Source organism: Seriola aureovittata, chromosome 14 (assembly GCF_021018895.1).
Source record: "Seriola aureovittata isolate HTS-2021-v1 ecotype China chromosome 14, ASM2101889v1, whole genome shotgun sequence".
NCBI classification, from domain to species: Eukaryota; Metazoa; Chordata; class Actinopteri; order Carangiformes; family Carangidae; genus Seriola; species Seriola aureovittata.
The window spans coordinates 1,511,435-1,531,147 of NC_079377.1; the positions used below are offsets into that span (position 1 = coordinate 1,511,435).

Consider the following 19,713-nt stretch of genomic DNA (forward strand, 5'->3'; position numbering starts at 1 on the left):
TCAGAGAGCAGATGTGACTCTTAATTAATAACTGATCAAAGCTACAGTCACATTTCTACTGTTAACATCCAGTGATCCCTACAATCATTTTCAACCTCACTGGCTCCACCTTAAAATAAAGTGAAAAAATGATAACACAGCAATGTGTGGATCTCTTCTGTGCCTTTGTTTTTGAGGTGGTTCTCATTGTGAATTTGCAATTGCAACTCAAACGTCTTTTCTCTACAAACCCAAAGTTTGGACGTATTTCTTCTCCAGATGCCGTAGCTGTCAATGACAGCAGCTTTATCTGCAGTGTATTTAACTTCTTTAGCCTTGTTGGACCCACTAGCTGCAAGTGGTGCAGCTGCAGGTCCTGTGGTTGTTGGTACCATGACTTTGACTGCCTTGGATACAGATGCTGTGGCAGCTGCAGGTGCTGGGGCTTCAGGTATCCTCACTTTATCTGGCTTAAGAGCACCTGACTTAAGCTGCCTGGGACAGCGGTGCTATGGCCGCAGGGGCTACAACTGAGACTGGCCACATGTACGAGGCAGCAGGAGTGGTATCTACAGGTGCAGTGGCAGCTGGAGCAGTGGCTGCTGGGTCTTGGCCTACAGGTGCTGTTGCTATTTAAAACAGCACCATCCCCCCAGAAGTTCATCACTTTTGTCTTCAGCTGCTGGCTTTTCATGTTTTGCTGCCACACTTTGTCTCCAACCTCTAAGTTGATTAAGTTTCCGTTTCTTATCCTGAACTTTGGAGACATTGTCCAGGACAATTTCCTTATATGATCCAGCTGCTCTGCGTCTTTAGAGACGGTCTCCTCACCTACAACATCCTCCTCACTGCTGTGCACCCGGAAAACGGTTCAAAATCTTCAAACTACACCATGGCTGCCCTTTACCACATATCAAATCAAACAGAAAACAGTGATTGGGTTAACTTTACTTTTTAAACCTCATCAAGAAAACTGACTGAACTCAAATTTAACCTCATTTAAATTTCCACAAACCTGACAGTTCTCTAGAATCAACGCAGGATAATGTGCTTCCTACCAAACATCAACAAGTGTCCACAGTCCAAACATTTATCCCAATTTTGAGATCTTGTTCCATGCAAGTCTGCAGAGAGCGAGTGAACGGTGATGCTTTTCTTTCCCCTACTTTTGGATGATTCCATTCATTCTTGGAGGATGATATGGAGCACAACAAGACTGCTGTTGATCTGTTAGACACATACGTCATTCCCAGACATTTACATGAGATATGAGAGACAAATAGAGAGGTCAAATATGGTGTGTAAAAATTTGTAAGTCTGGTATCACCACATTTACAAACTGGCTCTCCTGGTCAGTCAGAACCCTCTCTGGTGCATTCACAGTGGTGGTGGAAAAAGTAAATGAACCCTTGGACTTAATAACTGGTTGAACCTCCTTTGGCAGCAATAACCTCAACTTTAGCTTTTAGTAGCTGCTGATCAGACCTGCTCAATGTTCAGGGGGGATTTTTGATCATTCTTCCTACAGAACTGCTTCAGCTCAGACATATTCTTTGGATGCCTGGTGTGCTCTTGAGGTCAATCCACAGAATCTCCGTTGGGTTAAGGTCTGGATTCTGACTGGGCCACTTCAAAAGGCAGATTTCTTTTATTGAAGCCATTCTGTAGTGGATTTACTTCAGTGTTTAGAGTCATTGTCCTGCTGCATCAGCGATTTGAAATCATCCTGTATGATTCCCCGATAAACTTGGGAATTCATTTTGTCCAGGTCCAGAGGCAGCAAAGCCCCAAACCATGATGCTTCCTCCACTGTACTCCACCATTGGGATGATGTTTTCATGTTGGTATGTGGTGCCCCTTTTTATGCTATATGTAGTGCTGCACGTTCCGTCTGAAAAATTCAATTTTAGTTTCATTAGTCCATGAAATATTTTCCTAGGAGCGTTGTGGAATGTCAATCTGCTCTTTGGCAAACTTCAGGCGCACGGCAATATTTTTATTTGTTTTTGGAGAGCAGCAACTTTTTTTGGAGACCATGGTGTCCTGCCATGGACACCCTGCCTGCTCAACGTTTTGCGTATAGTACACTTAGAACAGAGATGTTGGTCAGTTCCAATGATTCCTTCAAGTCTTTTGCTGTCACTGTAGGGTTCTTCTTTACCTCACTGAAGAATCTGCGTTGTGCCTTTGGAGTCATCTTGGTATGGTGCCCACTTCTAGGGAGAGCAGCCACAGAACTAAAATCATCTCCAATTTACAGTTTGTCTGAATGTGGACTGATGAAGATCTAAACTCTCTGACGTGACTTTGTAACCTTTTGCGGCCTCTTGTGAACAACAAACTCAAAATGTTTGAGTCAGTGTCGCTAACCCACACCTTCAACCTGGTTTCATTTATTAGACTGCAGGTGTGTGAAATCCTAACTCCAATTATATTCACATACTTTTTCCAACCTACACTGTGAATGTTTGAACAATGTCCATAAAATATGACTGCAATAGATTACAATAATGCCATGTAAAACAAATGCGACAATTTACACTTTCACAATTTTGTTGTCTGTGGTGATGCAAACTATCTGCTTATCCCATGAATGCCAGCTGGCCAAAGCCTCACGTAGTCCACACAGGATGTTTTCCAGGGGAAGTGGGTTGTCTGTAGACACACGTTTTCAGTTCAAAGTCTTCATCCAGGAAGTGTACAGTGAGGCTGATGTAGGGCTCTGTCCATTCCACTCTCTTCCTGCATGTCTCATACATTTTTGGAATAGCGACTTGGGAAGAATAATTCCGTGATAGAATCTGGTATCTTTGGTCCAATTTGTTTATCAGACTCACAAAACCATCTCTGGTCACTGTGTTTATAGACATCTTGTCCTTAACCTTAACCAGTTGTGGTTATTTCTTGGAAGCGTTTGGATGTTTTGTCAGGAGGAGTCACAGTCCTGTTGTTGCAATGATGGCAAGAGTTTAGATTTACTGCTACTCAATGTTTGTGGTTTTGTACTCTGTGTCTGTGTAGTTCTTTATGTTGTGCAGCAGGTGGTGATGGAGGTTGGTTGTGTTTCCTCTGGAAGTTGCCACAACTGTTGTGCATGTTTTACGCAGTACCTGTGTTTGTAACACGTTGTCTCTCCTGAATCCAAGATCATTTCAAACAGCAGAAGTACTGCTCTTCTCTTCAACCACATTTTCATCGGTCTCTCCATCCTCTGCCATCACGCCAGCTACTCTCACACCAATTAATCTGAAGGGGAGCCAGGGTGTCATCTGATTGGCCAAATGGTGTGAATGTATTGTCCATGTGTTCAGGACTCCATCTGAAAGGTCAAAAGTTCACATGCTGAATGTGAATGTCCTTGATTCCAATCTCAGGCAGTCTCTTACAGTCTGTTTATCGCACATGTTCATGTCACGTTGGTGATAAATTTTATCAGTCAGCATTAATTAACAGTTCTAAAATAAGCCGGACCTGAAGATTGCCAGCATGAAGAGTTATACCATACAGACAAGACCACCAGTGGACATCCTACTCTTTTTGTTAATGTGATTCTAATGGCCGGCAATGTCCCTTCAGTCTGGCTCACTTTGTTAAACGCAGGGGAACTTCTGACAATGAGACAAAGCCGATGAAGCCTTGAAAGATTGGAAAAACATCAACCTTTAAACTCTTAGAATAAAAACACAATAACAGTTTTATTCCTGCATGTTTTGGACAGTACCAACATGTCATGAACTAGAATGACCTCTTCGTGGTTGTCTGCCTCCACCACTCAGACTAGTTTCAGATTACATCTCTGTTTATGCAGAGTCATAGAAAACATGAACCATTTATGTGAAACGTAGTCATAACTGCTGAGTGAAGTCTTGAGTAATGGCTAAAAAAATGTTTTGTTAGGTTGTTAGGATAAACAGGGATGTAATCTGAAACAAGTCTGAGTGGCGGAGGCATACAACCTTGAGGCAGCAATGGTATTTTATATATTAATGCCTGGATGTCACAAAACAGCTGGTCACAGCTCATCCAGGACAAATCTGAGACTTTAGTCATAGGTTCTGAAACTTACAGAGAGAAAAGTGCCACAAAATTTAATTCCTCCCCTAAATTTCCTAATTTTAACCAGTTTTTGTTCCAGCTTTTATTTTACTCTATTTTATTATTATTGTTCTTCTATAACTCTTTGAGCTGCACTAACCTGTTGAAAAAGTGTGATACAAATAAAGTTTTATTGATTGATACCTTGACACTATCAACTGTAGAAGGATTTTTGAAACTAATTATGTCCATAACCTCTGTGCTTTTCAGCTTTCCTTAGATCTTTATTACACAGAAGATGAGATTTATGAGCTGTCGTTGCTAAGGGAACCACGTAACCCCAAATCACTGGTAAGTTTCAGCTCTTTATTTGTAATTTGTGGTCCAGTGTGTCCAGTTTTGACAACCTTGATTCTGTACCATAAGACTTCTACATACCATAGAGATGTGTTTTTTTCTTTTTACCTGTGCTGTCATTTGGCACTGTGGAAGTATGTGTAGTATTGTACAACTGTGCTTTTGGTGTAAGTCCTGTGTATGTATGTCCTTCATAGCCTACCTCTCCGACGACGCCCAACAAGTCCCTGGCCCCACTGGACTGGGCCTCGGGGGTCACCACCAAACCAGACCCATCTGTCGTCAATAAACACATCAGGAAGGTGGTGGATGTGAGTATCTGAGATTACAGAGAACAACTCAGGACATGTTGCAGTGACTATGAAATATTGTTGGAGCAATCTGTTTCTTTTCTGGCTTTGGGAAGTCTGTGTTCAGGAATTATGACCATGACCACGATGGCTACATTTCTCAAGAGGACTTTGAGAGCATAGCTGCCAACTTTCCCTTTCTGGACTCCTTCTGTGTTCTGGACAAAGATCAGTGAGTGTGGAAGTTATTAATGCATGTTCAAATAATTACAGCAGCTGTATTTTTATACTAAATAGCTGCTTCCAACACCACATAACATTTCCAGTTGGAAGTAGGGATTTTCACTGTACCACACATTCTGGAGCCTGTGGCAACCACATAAATATGTTTTGTCGTGTTATAACCTTCACCCCAAAAGTGATGCTGAACAGCCTCAGTTTACTAAGCTACTGTTTCTAGATAACTTGTGTATTCTGCTACTTTCAAAGTCTTGTGTTGCTGTAGCTACTTACAATTAAAGAAGCTATTTGTAAGTTTAGCGATTGTGACATAGCTAACATTAATATTAGCAGCTGTTTACTTACCACTGTAGAAGAAGTTAAGCATCAAACTTCATTCCTTTACTTATGTAAAGTTAGCATGCTAACCAGCTAGCCCCAGCCCTGTCACACTGTCTCTTTCTGATAATGACAATAATATGGCAGCAAACAACACCAACAGAGAGCCTGAGGATTACACTTTTAAATGTAATTGGGTGAATTGGGCTCTATTGTACCTGTTTTCATACGGACACAGGACTGGACATAACCAGGAAGAAAAAAAGAATAGCAGTAGAAGTGTCACGACCAGGCAAGGACTCAGGACACAGATGCAGGGTTCAATAGACAGTTTTATTTGTCTCTTCAGGGCGCCTCCAAGTGGAGAAATAAATAGGTTATCAACCTAACCCTCACTATATATGAGGCTATGAAAACTATCAAAATAATAATCACTCCACTAAGGAGGAAAACACAATGGATTATTAAACTATTATCTGTAAATAAAAACTCCAGCAAACTGGAGGCTCTACTCTAGAAAAGGTAAGTAAACAAAAGATCACTCCTCACGGAGGAAACAAAATGCTATGCAACCTTTAACTATGACACAAAACTACGAAATAAACTTTCAACTCAAAAACTCTCACTTTGAGGAAGAAGAAGCTGTGACGAAGAGCTGGGTGCACGCAGACCAAACACACTGGCACAAGACAAAGGGAGACATAGACTATTTAAACACATGGAGGGAAATAGGGGACAGGTGGAAACATTTAGGTCAATCAGACTGAGACACATGAGGAAGAGCAAGTGACCTGAAATGAGAGGAGAGTTACTTAAATAAAACAGGAAATGCCAGGACAAATGAAAACCAGGACAAGACAACCTCACCATGGTGTGACAAGAAGGAAACAAATTAGTTTTTTTTCAAAACATAAAATTCTAAATTAGAAGTGCATTTTTACAAAAACCAGGACAGTTCGTGTTCCGGGAAAGAATATTTTTTCAGCAGAGAAAACGTACAGATAATCCTTTTTAGATTAGCGTGTAGCTAACTAACCAAACTTTCAAAGTAGCACCCCCTACACTGAAAATGAAATTTAGCATTGAATTAATTAATGTTGTTAAAATTAAAAGGTAATATATCTCATACCCTGCCTTCCTCTGAGTTTAGAAACAGCTTGCACTGACAGTATCATGCCTGGTGTCTCCAAAGAGATTTATTTCTTTATTTTTTATATACCGCTGTTAGCATTGATCTTGATGCATTAGTGTTGATGACTCTCCTCTCCTTTTGATGATCCTCCTCTCCTTTATCTCCCGCCCTCTCTGTCTTCTCTTCCTCTCAGAGATGGATTGATCAGTAAGGATGAAATGATAGCATATTTCCTCCGGGCTAACCCTCTGCTCCAGCGTAAGATGGGACCAGGATTCATCCACAGTTTCCAGGAGATGACTTACCTGAAGCCCACCTTCTGTGAACACTGTGCTGGATTTGTGTGTATCTCTTTATGCCTCTTTAATGTTCCTGCATTGATAATGAACAGTGTGGTGTAACTGACTGGCCTTGAGCCAAACAGCTGCTCTGACACTGTGTGTGTCCTTCACATATACAACATGATGTTGTGAAGGAATACTTCCTGTTTATGAGCCAATCATGTTTGTTTTTAGCTGCTTTTCCTCATTATCTAATGTGCGTTGTATTTTTTGTGTGTGTGTGTGTGTGTGTGTGTGTGTGTCTTCTGTTCCCATGTCCTCACACGTCTGGACCTGCAGCTCTGGGGAATCATCAAACAGGGCTACAAGTGCAAAGGTACAGTTTCACTAGATTCTCCTCTGAAGGTCATTCAAACATTACAACATAAACATGCAACACTTAACTCAACATTACCTGACAATTTATTTGTTTCATATGGTTTTCAACAAAGAAAGTTAAAATCGACTACTTACCTTCAAAGCATCTTTTCCACTCCTCACTGGAGAGTCATTAAAAAAAGTTATAATGCTGACACCAGGAAGTTAGTTCCCAGTGTTTGTGTTCTGGAGGCTTGAGGTTTTCACATCCAGAGGCTCAGCTTGTGAACAGGCGAAGCAGACAACTGTTTGGAGACCCAGGCTGTTAGGGGCCCCCAAGGGCGGATAAACTTTTCTCCACAGCAATGTCTGAAAATGTGGTTCCACATCTTAGTAGGAAACCTCCCCGTTTAGAAAGAAAACAATGGGGATTGGTGTTTGGTCATCAGGTACGTCCATTGACAGCTCAATAACATCTGATGGACTGAACGTGGCGCTGCTCTGTCTCACACACTGAACATTGTAGGTCCAGAGCTCCACATCAGAGCTCATTCACTGAGAAGTAGAGGAGATAAGATCTGTCCAGAGAGTGTCTAGATATGTCTCCAGCTGGGTTTATGAGGAAAAGTAGCTACATTTTTACCACCAAACAGACATGGGAGATACAAGTATCTGATTTTGAAACAGGACATAAATCACCTGACCAGGAAGTCAGGTAATTAAACCCTGTTGCCTGCACACTATGCCATGACACTATAGGTTGTTATATGATATGACATTAGCTGCATGTGTAGAGGCTTTGGCCTGAATGTTTGCTGATGTGTCTTTATGTTCTCTGCAGACTGTGGTGTCAACTGTCACAAACAGTGTCGGGAGCTGCTGGTTCTGGCCTGCAGGAAGCTGATCCGCTCTGGCTCTGTGGGCAGTGTTTCCCTTGCAAGACTGACTCACAGCTCACTGCCCAGCAGCCCTGCACTGCCCACCTGTAAAGGTCACTTTCAGTCAGTTACTAAACATGTTGAACAAAGCTACATGAATAATGTACTTATAAAGGGTTTATGCGTTACACATGTTGCCATGTAACAGCTGTTTACTTACCAGTCTTCAGAGCTTCAGTCATCGTTGTGTTTTCAATCAAGTGGTGTTGGGTCTTTTCTCTGCCTCATCAGTGGGACACCATATGTTGTACCTTCGGTTGTCTATGAATTTATTGGCTATCATAAATTAAGAAAATATTAATTTTAACAATATTTATATTAAATAATAACTTATAAATGAATTAAAGTCCTCAGGGCAACAGCCTAAAAAACATAGCCAATATTGGTTCAATCTCAATTTATTACTATTAATCTGGAACTTAATTAACTTAATAACTATAACCAAATTACCATGTGAACAGTAAATTAAAGTTGAAGGATTGGAGTTCTACTGAGTAGAGTTGGCAATACTCACACTTGTGCAACAGTAGTGTGAACAGTGAGGAACTGTGGGGAAGTGAGTTCCTTTGTCTGTGGAACAAAGAAACATATGGTCTGCATTACCTTGAATGTACTGAGTCCCAACAGAGGTTATAATGCGGTATTGAAAAGTGACGAGATGGGCCAATCAAACTGCGGCTAGCTGGTTAGCATGCTAACTTCAGTCAAAGAAAAGACGTGATAGAGACAAGAGTTAACATTGGTGTTTGTTTCCACCTCTGGAGACAGCTGTTGGTGAGAAGAGGAATGAAGTTTGATGCTGAACTCACAACGTTTCTTCTACACTGGTAAATAAACAGTTGCAAATGCTAACGTTAGCTATGTAGCAATAGCAGAACTTACAAACAAGTCCTTTTAATGCACTGCAGTTTCATGAAAACATGTTTAAATGGACAAAACATAGCATATGAAGACAAAGCAGGAAATTCACTGCAAATACAAAATAACACAAGCAAAACCTAAAAACACAGTCATATAGTTTTTACATTCTGATACATGATTTCAATAAGATGCAAACTGGCTACACAGCTACCAGAACAGACCTTTGACTAATGGAAGCAGAGCCGCACTGATAAATATCCTCAAGGGAAGTCACATGAGTCAGAGTCGATTGGGGCTGAAGACTACAACTAAACATGACACACTATCCGACTAAACTGTGTGTGGTTGATTTGCATTATGGGTAATGTAGGCATCAGGTTGTGACAAGACAGCAGAATGTATGGAATAAAAAGACATCTCTGGTTCTGTGGCATGGATTTTAATGTTCTGTTTAAAACAATCATAACTTTTGAAATAAGATACATGGTAAAAATATGGACAACACATAAAAATAAAATAAAAGGAAATAGTTGCATTGGTGGATGTAGTATTTTCCATATAAGTTAAAGAGATTTTTCTAAATCGATATCATTCTTCTCATAAAAATATAATGTCTCTTTTTTACTAAATGAATAGTTGAACCAGTAAGCATCTTAAAAAATATTCTATATCTAACCAAAACAATTGAATAGATAGGCATTCATAAAACAAATGACAAATACTCTCAGTTTTGTAATTGCAAAATACACATTTTTGTCACACATTTTTTTATATTTTCAAATCTAAAGTTCCAAAACAGTTTTGCAGGAGGAGTTGTGAACCACTGGCAAAGTCTCCTAATATGACTATTATTACGTTTTTTGTCTGTGAAGCATTTACCATCAGAAAGGCAGCTCTGCTGCTCATTTGGTTCTCAATATTTTTACACACAACTTAGAAAATTAGTGGCAACTCGTTTAACCCACTGTCAGTCAGGCAGAACCTAAAGAAAGTTTAAGAAAGTGTTTTCTTAATTATTTTTTTTAAATGACATTCATGTTTAACAGACCAATATTTTGTGCGGTCAGTGTCTGATGGGAGACATGGCCGGTTCCCAGTTTATATTAACTTACAGATAACTATTACACCAGGATGTTAACCATACGATAACTGTGTGTAATCTTCTGTGTTCACTCCTTCAGACGAGGATGAGGTGTTTGAGTTCCCAGCCGTCACATCAGCAGGTCCAGCTGTGGACCCCCAGTCCATCACCCTGATGACCGGTTCGGCCCAGAGAATCTCGGTCCGTTTGCAGAGGGCCACCACCAGCCAGGCCACCCAGACCGAGCCCCTGTGGCCTGAGCACAGCTGGGGGGCCACAGACGGCGGCTCCCACACCTTCCCCAAAATGAAATACAGGACTCACAGAAAGATGTCTAAAAATAAAGGTTTTGCCTTCTGGGAAAACCAGAATGAGCAGCACCAGGTGGTTTCCTCTCGGTGCAGCCTGGAGTCTCAGAAGACACTGGATGTCCAGAACGGGATCACACTCAGAGGAGGGGAGGTAAGGGAGAAGCTGGCTATAGATATTTATTTAGATATGATGTTTAACATTAATAAAACATCACTTTGTTCATCTAGAGACAACATTAATCTGACAGAGAGGAGTAATCACTTATTTCAAACATGAGAATGAAGATCCAGGAAGCATACCAGAGCCACAGGTTTGAAGGTTTATCAGAAACAGTGTACAGTAGTATAGTACCAGGTATTACAACTCAAGTTATTGTAGTGGTAGTGTTTTAATCTGTCATTTTTGAAGGGGTCAGTCCACAAAATCTGCTGCCCTACCACATCTAAAGCCTAAAGTTTCCACCGCAGGAACTTTCCCCAGGAACCAGGAACCTTTTGAGGAACTATGGGTCTAAATTAAGTTCCTCCTCTTCCCTGCAGCTCCCGAGCAGCCAGGAAACCAGAGCAGCTCAATAGATTGACCCCAAATGACAAATTTGGGGTCCTTGACCTTGACTATCCCCCGACCAGGGACTCCTGGTCGGGGGATAGTACTTTCCAAACGTTCAGGAAGTTTGGGGGTGTGGTCTAGTGTTGAACATTTCTGGCTGGTCGAGTACTCGCTGCATTTTATTTCACCCGCCATGTTTAAAAGCCTGCAGCAACGAGTGAGCGAGCACTGAGCAAGCACACATTTTCCACAAAGAGGTCCGGGAGAAGGTGAAAAAACTGACACAGGACTTCAATAAAATAAAGGACCACCTCAAACTAAAAGTTCCAGGTACTTTTTGGTCAAAACGAGGCTTAAACTTTTAAAGTTTGAAAAATATTGTTAGTCCTATTGTCCCCATGCTGTTGGGCTGCTTTAAAAGTGTCATTGCAACAGCCCTTGCAGCTTGGATTGGTTCTGCACATATACTGTACTGCTGTTAACTAACTAGTTAACTCTCTCCTTCAGTCACCAGCATCACTTCTCTCTCTCCCTCACCTGCTATGCTCACACCTACGTACTGATCTATTGTTATTATTGTAAAATAATAATGTGGTTAACTTTGTTAAACAGTCATGGATAATAGAAACAACATAAACAGCTACTTTAACATGGGAATGGAGCAGCGCTCTCCTGTGTCACATTCATCCATCCACCACCACCTCCTCCTGACGTGGACTTTGTCTCTCTTTATACTACGTCACCGCACTTTTCCCTTTGCTCCTGTCATCATTACTACGACCGCTAGATGTTGCCTAGCAACAAAACTTAACTATGGGTCATAATGACACAGACAGACAGTCTCAAGTGTTGACTTTAGTCATATAGTATGTAATAGGTTAGTTACTGATGCATTTCTTGTCAACAGTTCCATTTAAATTTTCTTTTGGCCCGACTGCAACAGTGGGACCGGCCCTATAATGTGGATTGTCTCTAAATGACTGACTGACTGGCTCACGATGTTTCCACCACTGGTCAGCAGAATGCCGAGCCACAGTCTATGGAGCTGCTCTGGTTTCCTGGCTGCTCGGGAGCTGCAGGGAAGAGGAGGAGCACTTCCAATACACTGAGCCTCGCCTCCATGACAGCAAATACACTACTTTCATTCCGTGTATCATTATTACTAAAGGAGGCAGAGGAATAACTAAACATAAGACAGAGAGAGTAGGAGAGGGGGAGGGAGAGAGAGAAGAAATTGTTGGACTGAAGCTGAAATGAACTGCCTACTGTTTGTTTGATTTATTTATTGTGTTATCAGGGACAGTGCACATTAGTAGACACTGCTGTGTCAGAGTTAACCAACAGTTAATTTACCATATGGAGCCTCTGGACAGATGCTCCTGTACAGAGATGTCAGTAAAGATCATATGTAGGCTACTATATAAGACATCATTGTTCAGTATGATGTCAGACATTTTCCTAAACACAATGAAACCAACACTACAATCAAGACATGTAAGATCCATGGTTCCATCACATTTCTTCTCTTCCCTCCAGGACAGCTGACTTGGTGAGGACCAGCCCCGTGGCTCCAGAAAACCCCTGGCAGCAGGAACCAGGAAGCTCTTCTCTCTGGGGGAGATGCTGGGCTGCCTGAAGCCCCCCCTGAAGTTATCATGTCCTCTCTAGACGTCAGCACAGACAGCTACACGATCAGGAAGAGGAGCTCAGTGGACACTGGACTGACACCTACTGTGAATCAATGACATGTCCATCCTGAGGATCACTGAGGATGTAATTCAGTGTGGGTTTAGGTCCAGGGTGTACATGAAATCAGCACTTGAAAAAGTGTGACATATTGTGAACTTCACAGAGCGTGGAACGGGTTCAGTCCAGTGGATCATTGCTGGCCAGTTACTTTACAACAGCTCAGGTGCAGACTGAGAAAGACAAATCCAGGAGCAGAAAACTGTCTATGTCTGATCTGAGGACAGCTACACGTTCTAATGATTAGAAGGAGCCTGGTGCATGTAGGGAGTGTGGAGATGTTTGTATGTGGAGCTGCAAATAAAGGGAAAGTCAAGCTGAAAGTGAATGTTAAGGGCATCCAACCAACAGTCAGACAAGGACGCTGGTGATGAACAATTCTGTACAGAGAGTTATATCACTTCTAGTCTTTAATTACTGAACATTTTTTACTGTCACATGAATTTTCTATGCCACATTAAAATCAAACACAGGTGTCTAATGTCGGGGACACACTGCCTGTGTTGCATGAGCGTGGCAGCTGCTTTGCTGAACTGCTGCAGCTGGAACGTGTGTGTGTTCTCACCGTGTATGTGTCTGCTGCATCACTACATAGCTTTCAGGTTACTTGAATGTTGGATTTCTTTTCATTATAAGTTCATTTCTGATTTATTTTTTATGACGGAAAACATCGGTAAAATGTCTCTGTCTCCACATGCAGCTGCTACAATGGTTAAAAAATATATTTTTTTCATGTCTGTTTTATATTCATTCAGCCTAGACATAGAAACTATAGTGGAACGTGTCAGTTTTATGTGATGTTGCTGGTTTGATATAAAAATGACATCAACATACTAATTCAGGGGCCACATCCTTCGTAGCCGCTGTAGACCACAAAGGCCGAACTGAAATGAGACGTTCAGGTCTACAAAGGATTTTCACTTTGCATCACCAGGCGTGAGTGCGTCCTGTTGCTTAGCAACCTTGACAAACGTAACTTTTTTTCACAAACACTTGGTTTTAACAGTTGTACCGTTAGCTGTTGAACTGAGCAGAAACCCAACACTAACATTTAACAGTGCAGTCCTCAGGCTCTCTGTCAGTGTTGTTCGCTTTCTTTACCCACACGCAAGGAATCTTGGGATATGTTGGGCCAAGAAGTATCCACCTGATGGAGCCTTAATTGTCCGGTTAAAGGACACCTTTGACCCTTTGAAGTGGGACAGTCTAGTAGCACCACTGTGACACAATTGGTCTTCAAATGCAGCCTCTGAAGTATGTGGCCCATGAATTGGGACACAGCTAGAGAAACCAAATTCTGCAGGGTGGATGGTGGGTCCAAGTAGGTGGAGCTTGGTGAGCACCTGAGTGACTGCTTTGTATATATTTTTTCCTTTATAATATAGGCCTATGGACCTATAACTACAAATCACAGGTGTGCTCACTTTTGTTGCGTTGAGGTACATTGGTGTCTGTGCTTTCATTGTAGTCAATCCAACCTGATGGTTTTAAATTAAACCACCCTACACTTCAACTTAAGAGTTATTGTAAGACGCTAACCCACCATCATCACTTTAGTGATGTGCATGTGCTCAGTGTTGGTGTATACTGTAGAGAGACCACGGACATCTGATGATGTCACGGTCTTGTAAGATAAATCCCACTGTAGGAAATGTCTGGTCTCGTTCCCACAGATGTAGAAGTCCAGTAAATAACACTGTCTTAAATACTGCAGATTGCATTTATATGCTGTACATTTTATTTTTACAATGTTTTTTTAATAATTCTATTTTGAAAATAAATGCAAATAAACTTTACAGTATAGATAAATACAAAATAGACACTTGAGAAATGAGATTTGAATTTATATTATATTTGTATACAATATTAATATATTTGTCATTTATATAAACTATTTGGACAGTTACATATGTTTTGTTCTTTGGGATTCTGAGCTTCAGCTTCAATTTTAAATAAAATAATAGATATTACATTAAAGAGCCATGTCTGAGCTTTAATATGAGCAGGTTTACATTTGATATAAACCTTTAACACACTAAACTTTTGAGTTTAGGGGCTCAAAAGTACAAAGGAAGTCAAACAGAATCATCATATTTAATATTTAATGGAAAAAACTTTTTAATAAATATTTTTTTAATTGGCTTGGTTGTGTGTTTTCCCTCTTTGTGATGCAGCCTGGTTAGTAAAGCAAATAAAACAAGTGAATCTAATTAGTGTCTCCAGCAAAACAGCAGTCAATTAAAATCAAGTCAAATGGGGGAAAAAAAAAGATCAAAGTAGAAGATTCATTTTTGTGAAGTCTGTTGATGTTAAAGATGAAAGTCTGAATAAGTGAGTAAGTGAATAAGTGAAAAGAGCTGCTGTTGTGTGTCTGTTGCACTTTGTGTGTGTGTGTGTGTGTGTGTGTGTGTCTAGACCTTCAGATGCACACACCCACAGGAAATAGAGCACGTCAGGTCTCTCTGACATGAAGAGACAGGGAACAGCAGACGGCTCTGACATGGAGAGAGGTGACAACAGGTGGAAGAAACAAACCAATAGTCTGTATTGACCCTTCAGTCAAAGGAGATCTTTCAGTGGAGAAGGAGGTTTTATGGAGTCATAGTCTGGAGAACATGCTCCTGTTCTGTTCTTATCAGGCTTAAATAATCCTGTTAACTCAGCTGATCTGGTTCTTTGACTGTAGCTTGAAGATTGAATAACAGTGCTATTATTTTAAGCAAATGAGTTGAGAGACTCATCATCTGTGCCCTGTGAGAGATTGTTCTCAAAGGCAAGGGGTGGGGAGATGTGCCCTCCCCCTCTCTGTCTCACAGTGAATTGATATGGGAGCAAGGGGAGCATCTTACTTTGACTGAGCTGTTTAAGCTGGTGCGTCCAGTAGAGGAGATGGAAAGTGTGGCACATGGTTATTTCCTTGAGGATGGTTGCATAAAGGTGACAAGCCTACAGACAGTTGTCAGCTTACAGGAAACCCCAGTCAGTCCATCAAACCTGCCTCTTCTCCAGCAGATGGTCAACCTTTTGAGCATTTGCTAATTGACTGTGTTGGCCCACTGCCCAAGTCCAAATCTGGTAGTATGTATCTTTTCACTGTGATGTGTCAAACTACCAGATATCCTGCTGCTTACCCCTTGCGTCCGACCACCAACTCTATCTTGAACGCCTTAACCCGGTTCATTTCTGTCTTTGGCATTCCCGAGGTTATCCAAAGGGATCAGGGAATCAGTTTTACTTCAGGCATGTTGCAGACATTTTGAAAGCCCTTCTTATCAAACATGCCCAGTTTTATGTAACATTCAATTATCATTTGACTTCAATCCAGCTGTTAATTAGTTGATTAATATTTAGTTTGTATCATCAATTTCTGATTATTTATTGTTAGCACTGCAGAAACCATGGTTTTGGATGGACAATTAAATCTCAAAATATACAATCTTTGTCAGCGTCTCTTTAATTTGAGAACCTAAGGCGGTCAGCTTAGTCTCCTGAACCTAACAAAAGATAACTCTTCAATAGGCCCATACTCTGTTCTCATATTTTGAGCTATTTGGTTTCTACTCCTGACAGGCAGAGGTCCACCCTGGTATGCCATGTAAATCTGCTAAAACCCTATTTTTCTTGTTGCAGGGGGTTGGAATCTGCAGGGGCAATAAAGCCAGTGGCCCTGGTGGTTTCGGTGGGTACAGAGTCATCACCATCTTTGGGGGAGGAAGGTGGTGAAGAGTGCATTGCCCCGGATGACTATTATGCTCAGGAATTTGGACAAGGTGTTGTGTCATTTGCCTGACGTTAGGAAGACGAACCTCATTATATCTTTTTCCATCTTTGCTTTCAGATACTCCTCAAACCTCATCTCATACAGCATGACATTAATGTAGCGGGATGCTGCACCAATTCAAAAGAGATTCTACAGCGTTTCTCAAGAAACACAACATTGCAGAACCTTCGTGCTCTAGCTAGGTGTCCCCTTGTGTTTTGATGAAGCCAGACCAAACTTTTAGCCCATACACAGATGCTCCCAAAGTAAATAAAATTATCCACTTCCCCGCAAGGAGGATTGTCTTGATCGGGTGGGCACTGTGAAATTTGTAAGCAAGTTTGACCTTTTGAAGGGTTACTGTCAAAACAAGCTCAAGACATTGCAGCATCCTTAACCCCCACAGGCCTTTATTCCAATGAGGTAATGCCATTTGGGTTGTGAAATGCATCAGCTATTTTTCAACGGGTGATGAGTAAAGTATTGGTGGGATTCAAGGGGTTACGCAGTGTATATAGATGATGTTGTCATCTATAGCGAGAGTTGGGAAGAGCATGTACACCAAATGAGATCTTTTGTTCGATTGTCTTGCATGGGCCAGTCTCACTGTAAATCTGGCTAAATGTGAGTTTGCTCAGGGTGCTGTGACTGGGGAGGGTGGTTGGCCAGGGTACCATGCCCAAAAAAACACATAAGTTCATACTTTGTGGTTGGAGATTGGAAAAGGGTTTTGCACCTTTCTACCCTGTTGAGTTTCAAGGTCAAGTTTGACTCACTGATCCCCTCACTGTCACTTTGAAAATGTCAAAAGTCTGATTTCATCTGCTCCTATCTTGGCAACTCCCCGTGGTGATAAACCTTAAAGTTGCAGGTAGATGCCAGTAGTTTTGGAGCTGGAGCCGTCTTCTTGCAGACTGGTACTGATGGTATTGACCAACCAGTGAATATGTTTTCCAGGAAATTCAATTCTTACCAGTTGAATTATTTCACTGTGAAACAAAAGGCCTTGGCTCTTATTTGGGCCTTGAAACATTTTGAGGTCTATGTCGGTGGTGGAGGGAGACCCCTCAGTGTATACTGACCATTTTACATTCTTTGCAGAATCCAAATCAACATCTTATGCAGTGAGGTCTGTTTTTTCGGCTATTCAACTTCGACATTCACCATATAAAAGGCTCTGAGAATGTTGTGGCTGATGCTGTCTCTGAGAGGCCGCTCCATATTAGTTGGCTGCACCTGGAGAAGGAGTGGCCTAAAGTTATAAGGGACTGCTTACCTTGGAGTTGCTCCCTCTCCCTGCAGCTGATTAGCCACGACACCTGAAGTTCAGGTGTTCAAAGTAAAGGAAAGGTGTTGCCCATAGGGATATGGGCAACACCTTTCCTTTACTTTGAACACCTGAAATTCACTCATCCATACAGGCTTGCACACCGCTGATGCCAACCATTTCCATATTTCATTTAGTTGTTAAATGTTTGGTTTAATAAACCCTTTTTTCAACTTTCAGTAATGTGTGGACTCATTTGTAACAGATTGTTGGATGAATAAAATAGTTGCTATCCTATTTCCTGTTAATCATCTAATCAATTTCCATGCTCCATCCTCATGACAAACATTATGATGTAACCTCATGTCTTGTTCTGTGAAGTAATACGTCCTCATGAGTGCAGATGCTCCCAGTGATCATTGGGATGTGAATTGTAGTCTATGACCTTCAGTCACCTGATCTCAGTCCAGTTGAACTGTGGGAGATGTTGGAGCGATATGCTCTCCACCACCATAATCAAAACACCACATGAGGGAATAATGAAGATGGTCCATCCTCCAGTAGAGTTCAGAGACTTGGAGCAGTGAAGCTGCTCTGGAGACGAGGTGGAACAGCATGTTAGCTGCACATTTTATGTCAGGGTTTCCTTTCCTTTGTTGTCCATCTGTGTATGTATAATGTAGGTGGATGTGCTGATACAGTACAATGTCAAGTTGTTTTGACCTCAGCTCTAGCCCCTTCTCTTCCCCTTATACTATTGCTTAGTGAATCTGGGGGTCTGCAGTCAATCACTGACCAGCTGGGCTTATACTGCAGGGATGATCTTTTTCTAGTCCAACCCTGAAGTTATCACCACCCTGGTTCCCTCCACAAAAAGCAAAAAAGGATTTTTCCATTGTCTTTTGGATTATTGCCGAAAATAGTTTGACACTGACAGGTTTTGTTCAGCAGGATCATCTTCACTAATGAACACCAGTTTATGATGTTTGAAGCCTAAATACAATCAGCACTAAACTTCAACTTGTAGTTTGATTTAGCTCTGACCTCTTCTACAAAAGCCTTTTCCTCCGACAGTTTGTATAAACACAATGAGGCCGTAAAGGTGGACTGGTGAGTAGATCAGTTTTCATGTTCGACATGATGGCGCTTAACATCCAAGACAACCTCAGTGGTCTCATTTAGACACTTGTTAGCAACTGACCTTTTTTAACAGACATGAAAGAAATCAGGACTGGGGTATTTACTGACATACTTTATGTTGTAGAATAAAACATGAACATGTCTTGAGCTGGTGTTACCCACACACCTTGTTTCAGTCCAATCTATCAAAAAACACATTCAACAAACCAGAGACTTCAGGAACAGGAAATGACATTTTTGGGGTTTCAGGAATCACTCCTGCAGAACTCCGTCAGGTCTTTTGACCAAAGAAGTTCACTTGAAGTTGACGCCACCTCATCTGGGATGATTCTGTACTTGAAGTTGTGTCTAACATCAGGAACACACAGCCTGCATTGCGTGTGTGTGGTGGCTGCCATCACCAAGCTGCTGCAGAGAATCATGCATGTGTGTTCACACCAGCTGCATTGCTGCTACTCCATCTCTTGACATGGAGCTCACAGGCTATTTAATGTTGGATTTTCTCTTCATTATAAATTCATTTGATTTATTTTTTTGACAAAACTTCAAAAGGTCAAACTGTTTTTGCTGCGAGATGCGTCGTGAAAAATAAGCGAGGCGCCAAATATGTCAATCATGCGACGCAGCCACGAGGCGTGTCACACCGGCAGTGTGTCCTCTCTAACCTGTTAACATGGCTGCCTGAATGAAAACCAAGAAGTTCTGCAGCCGCAACAGTGTGTTCCTGGCCTAAGTCGGCGAAGTCATTAACCAGAATAAATGGAAACTTCTGAGTGGGTTGTTTAAACGGCTTTCTCTGCACAGAATTCTTGTTATTTCACGTTGGGATTACTGTAGACCGCCTCTCTCTCCTGTGCTACTGTTGCCACCGCTGCTTCAATTCTGGTTCTCTGATGTACTTCTGAAAGATTTCTGTTGAAATAAAAGACCATTCAAATTCCACCATTGTATTAAAATAGTTTTATAAAAGTTTAAAATCAACAGTATCATAGAGAACCTGAAGAGTTACCTGCATGAAGTGTTTGACATTGTAAAGTAATGAAGATGTCAACTGAAAAAATGCCTACCAA

The 19,713-nt window shown here is 41.4% G+C and overlaps 1 protein-coding gene across 4 annotated transcripts in view; it reads left to right on the plus strand.

The window, feature by feature from the left end:
• rasgrp3 (RAS guanyl releasing protein 3 (calcium and DAG-regulated)) overlaps positions 1-14,617 on the plus strand; it is a 38,505-nt gene extending 23,888 nt beyond the window's left edge. For 3 of the 4 annotated variants that reach the window (XM_056396178.1, XM_056396177.1, XM_056396179.1), the window contains 8 exons: positions 4,285-4,365; positions 4,569-4,682; positions 4,778-4,893; positions 6,545-6,692; positions 6,972-7,008; positions 7,831-7,980; positions 9,970-10,331; positions 12,267-14,617. In XM_056396178.1, coding sequence (XP_056252153.1) covers positions 4,285-4,365; positions 4,569-4,682; positions 4,778-4,893; positions 6,545-6,692; positions 6,972-7,008; positions 7,831-7,980; positions 9,970-10,331; positions 12,267-12,275 — 1,017 coding nt within the window. In that variant the 3' untranslated portion in view covers positions 12,276-14,617. Of the gene's footprint in view, positions 1-4,284; positions 4,366-4,568; positions 4,683-4,777; positions 4,894-6,544; positions 6,693-6,971; positions 7,009-7,830; positions 7,981-8,695; positions 8,755-9,969; positions 10,332-12,266 lie in introns of those variants that run through there. The other variant, XM_056396180.1, reaches the window with a different exon arrangement.
• The last annotated feature ends 5,096 nt before the right edge of the window (positions 14,618-19,713 follow it).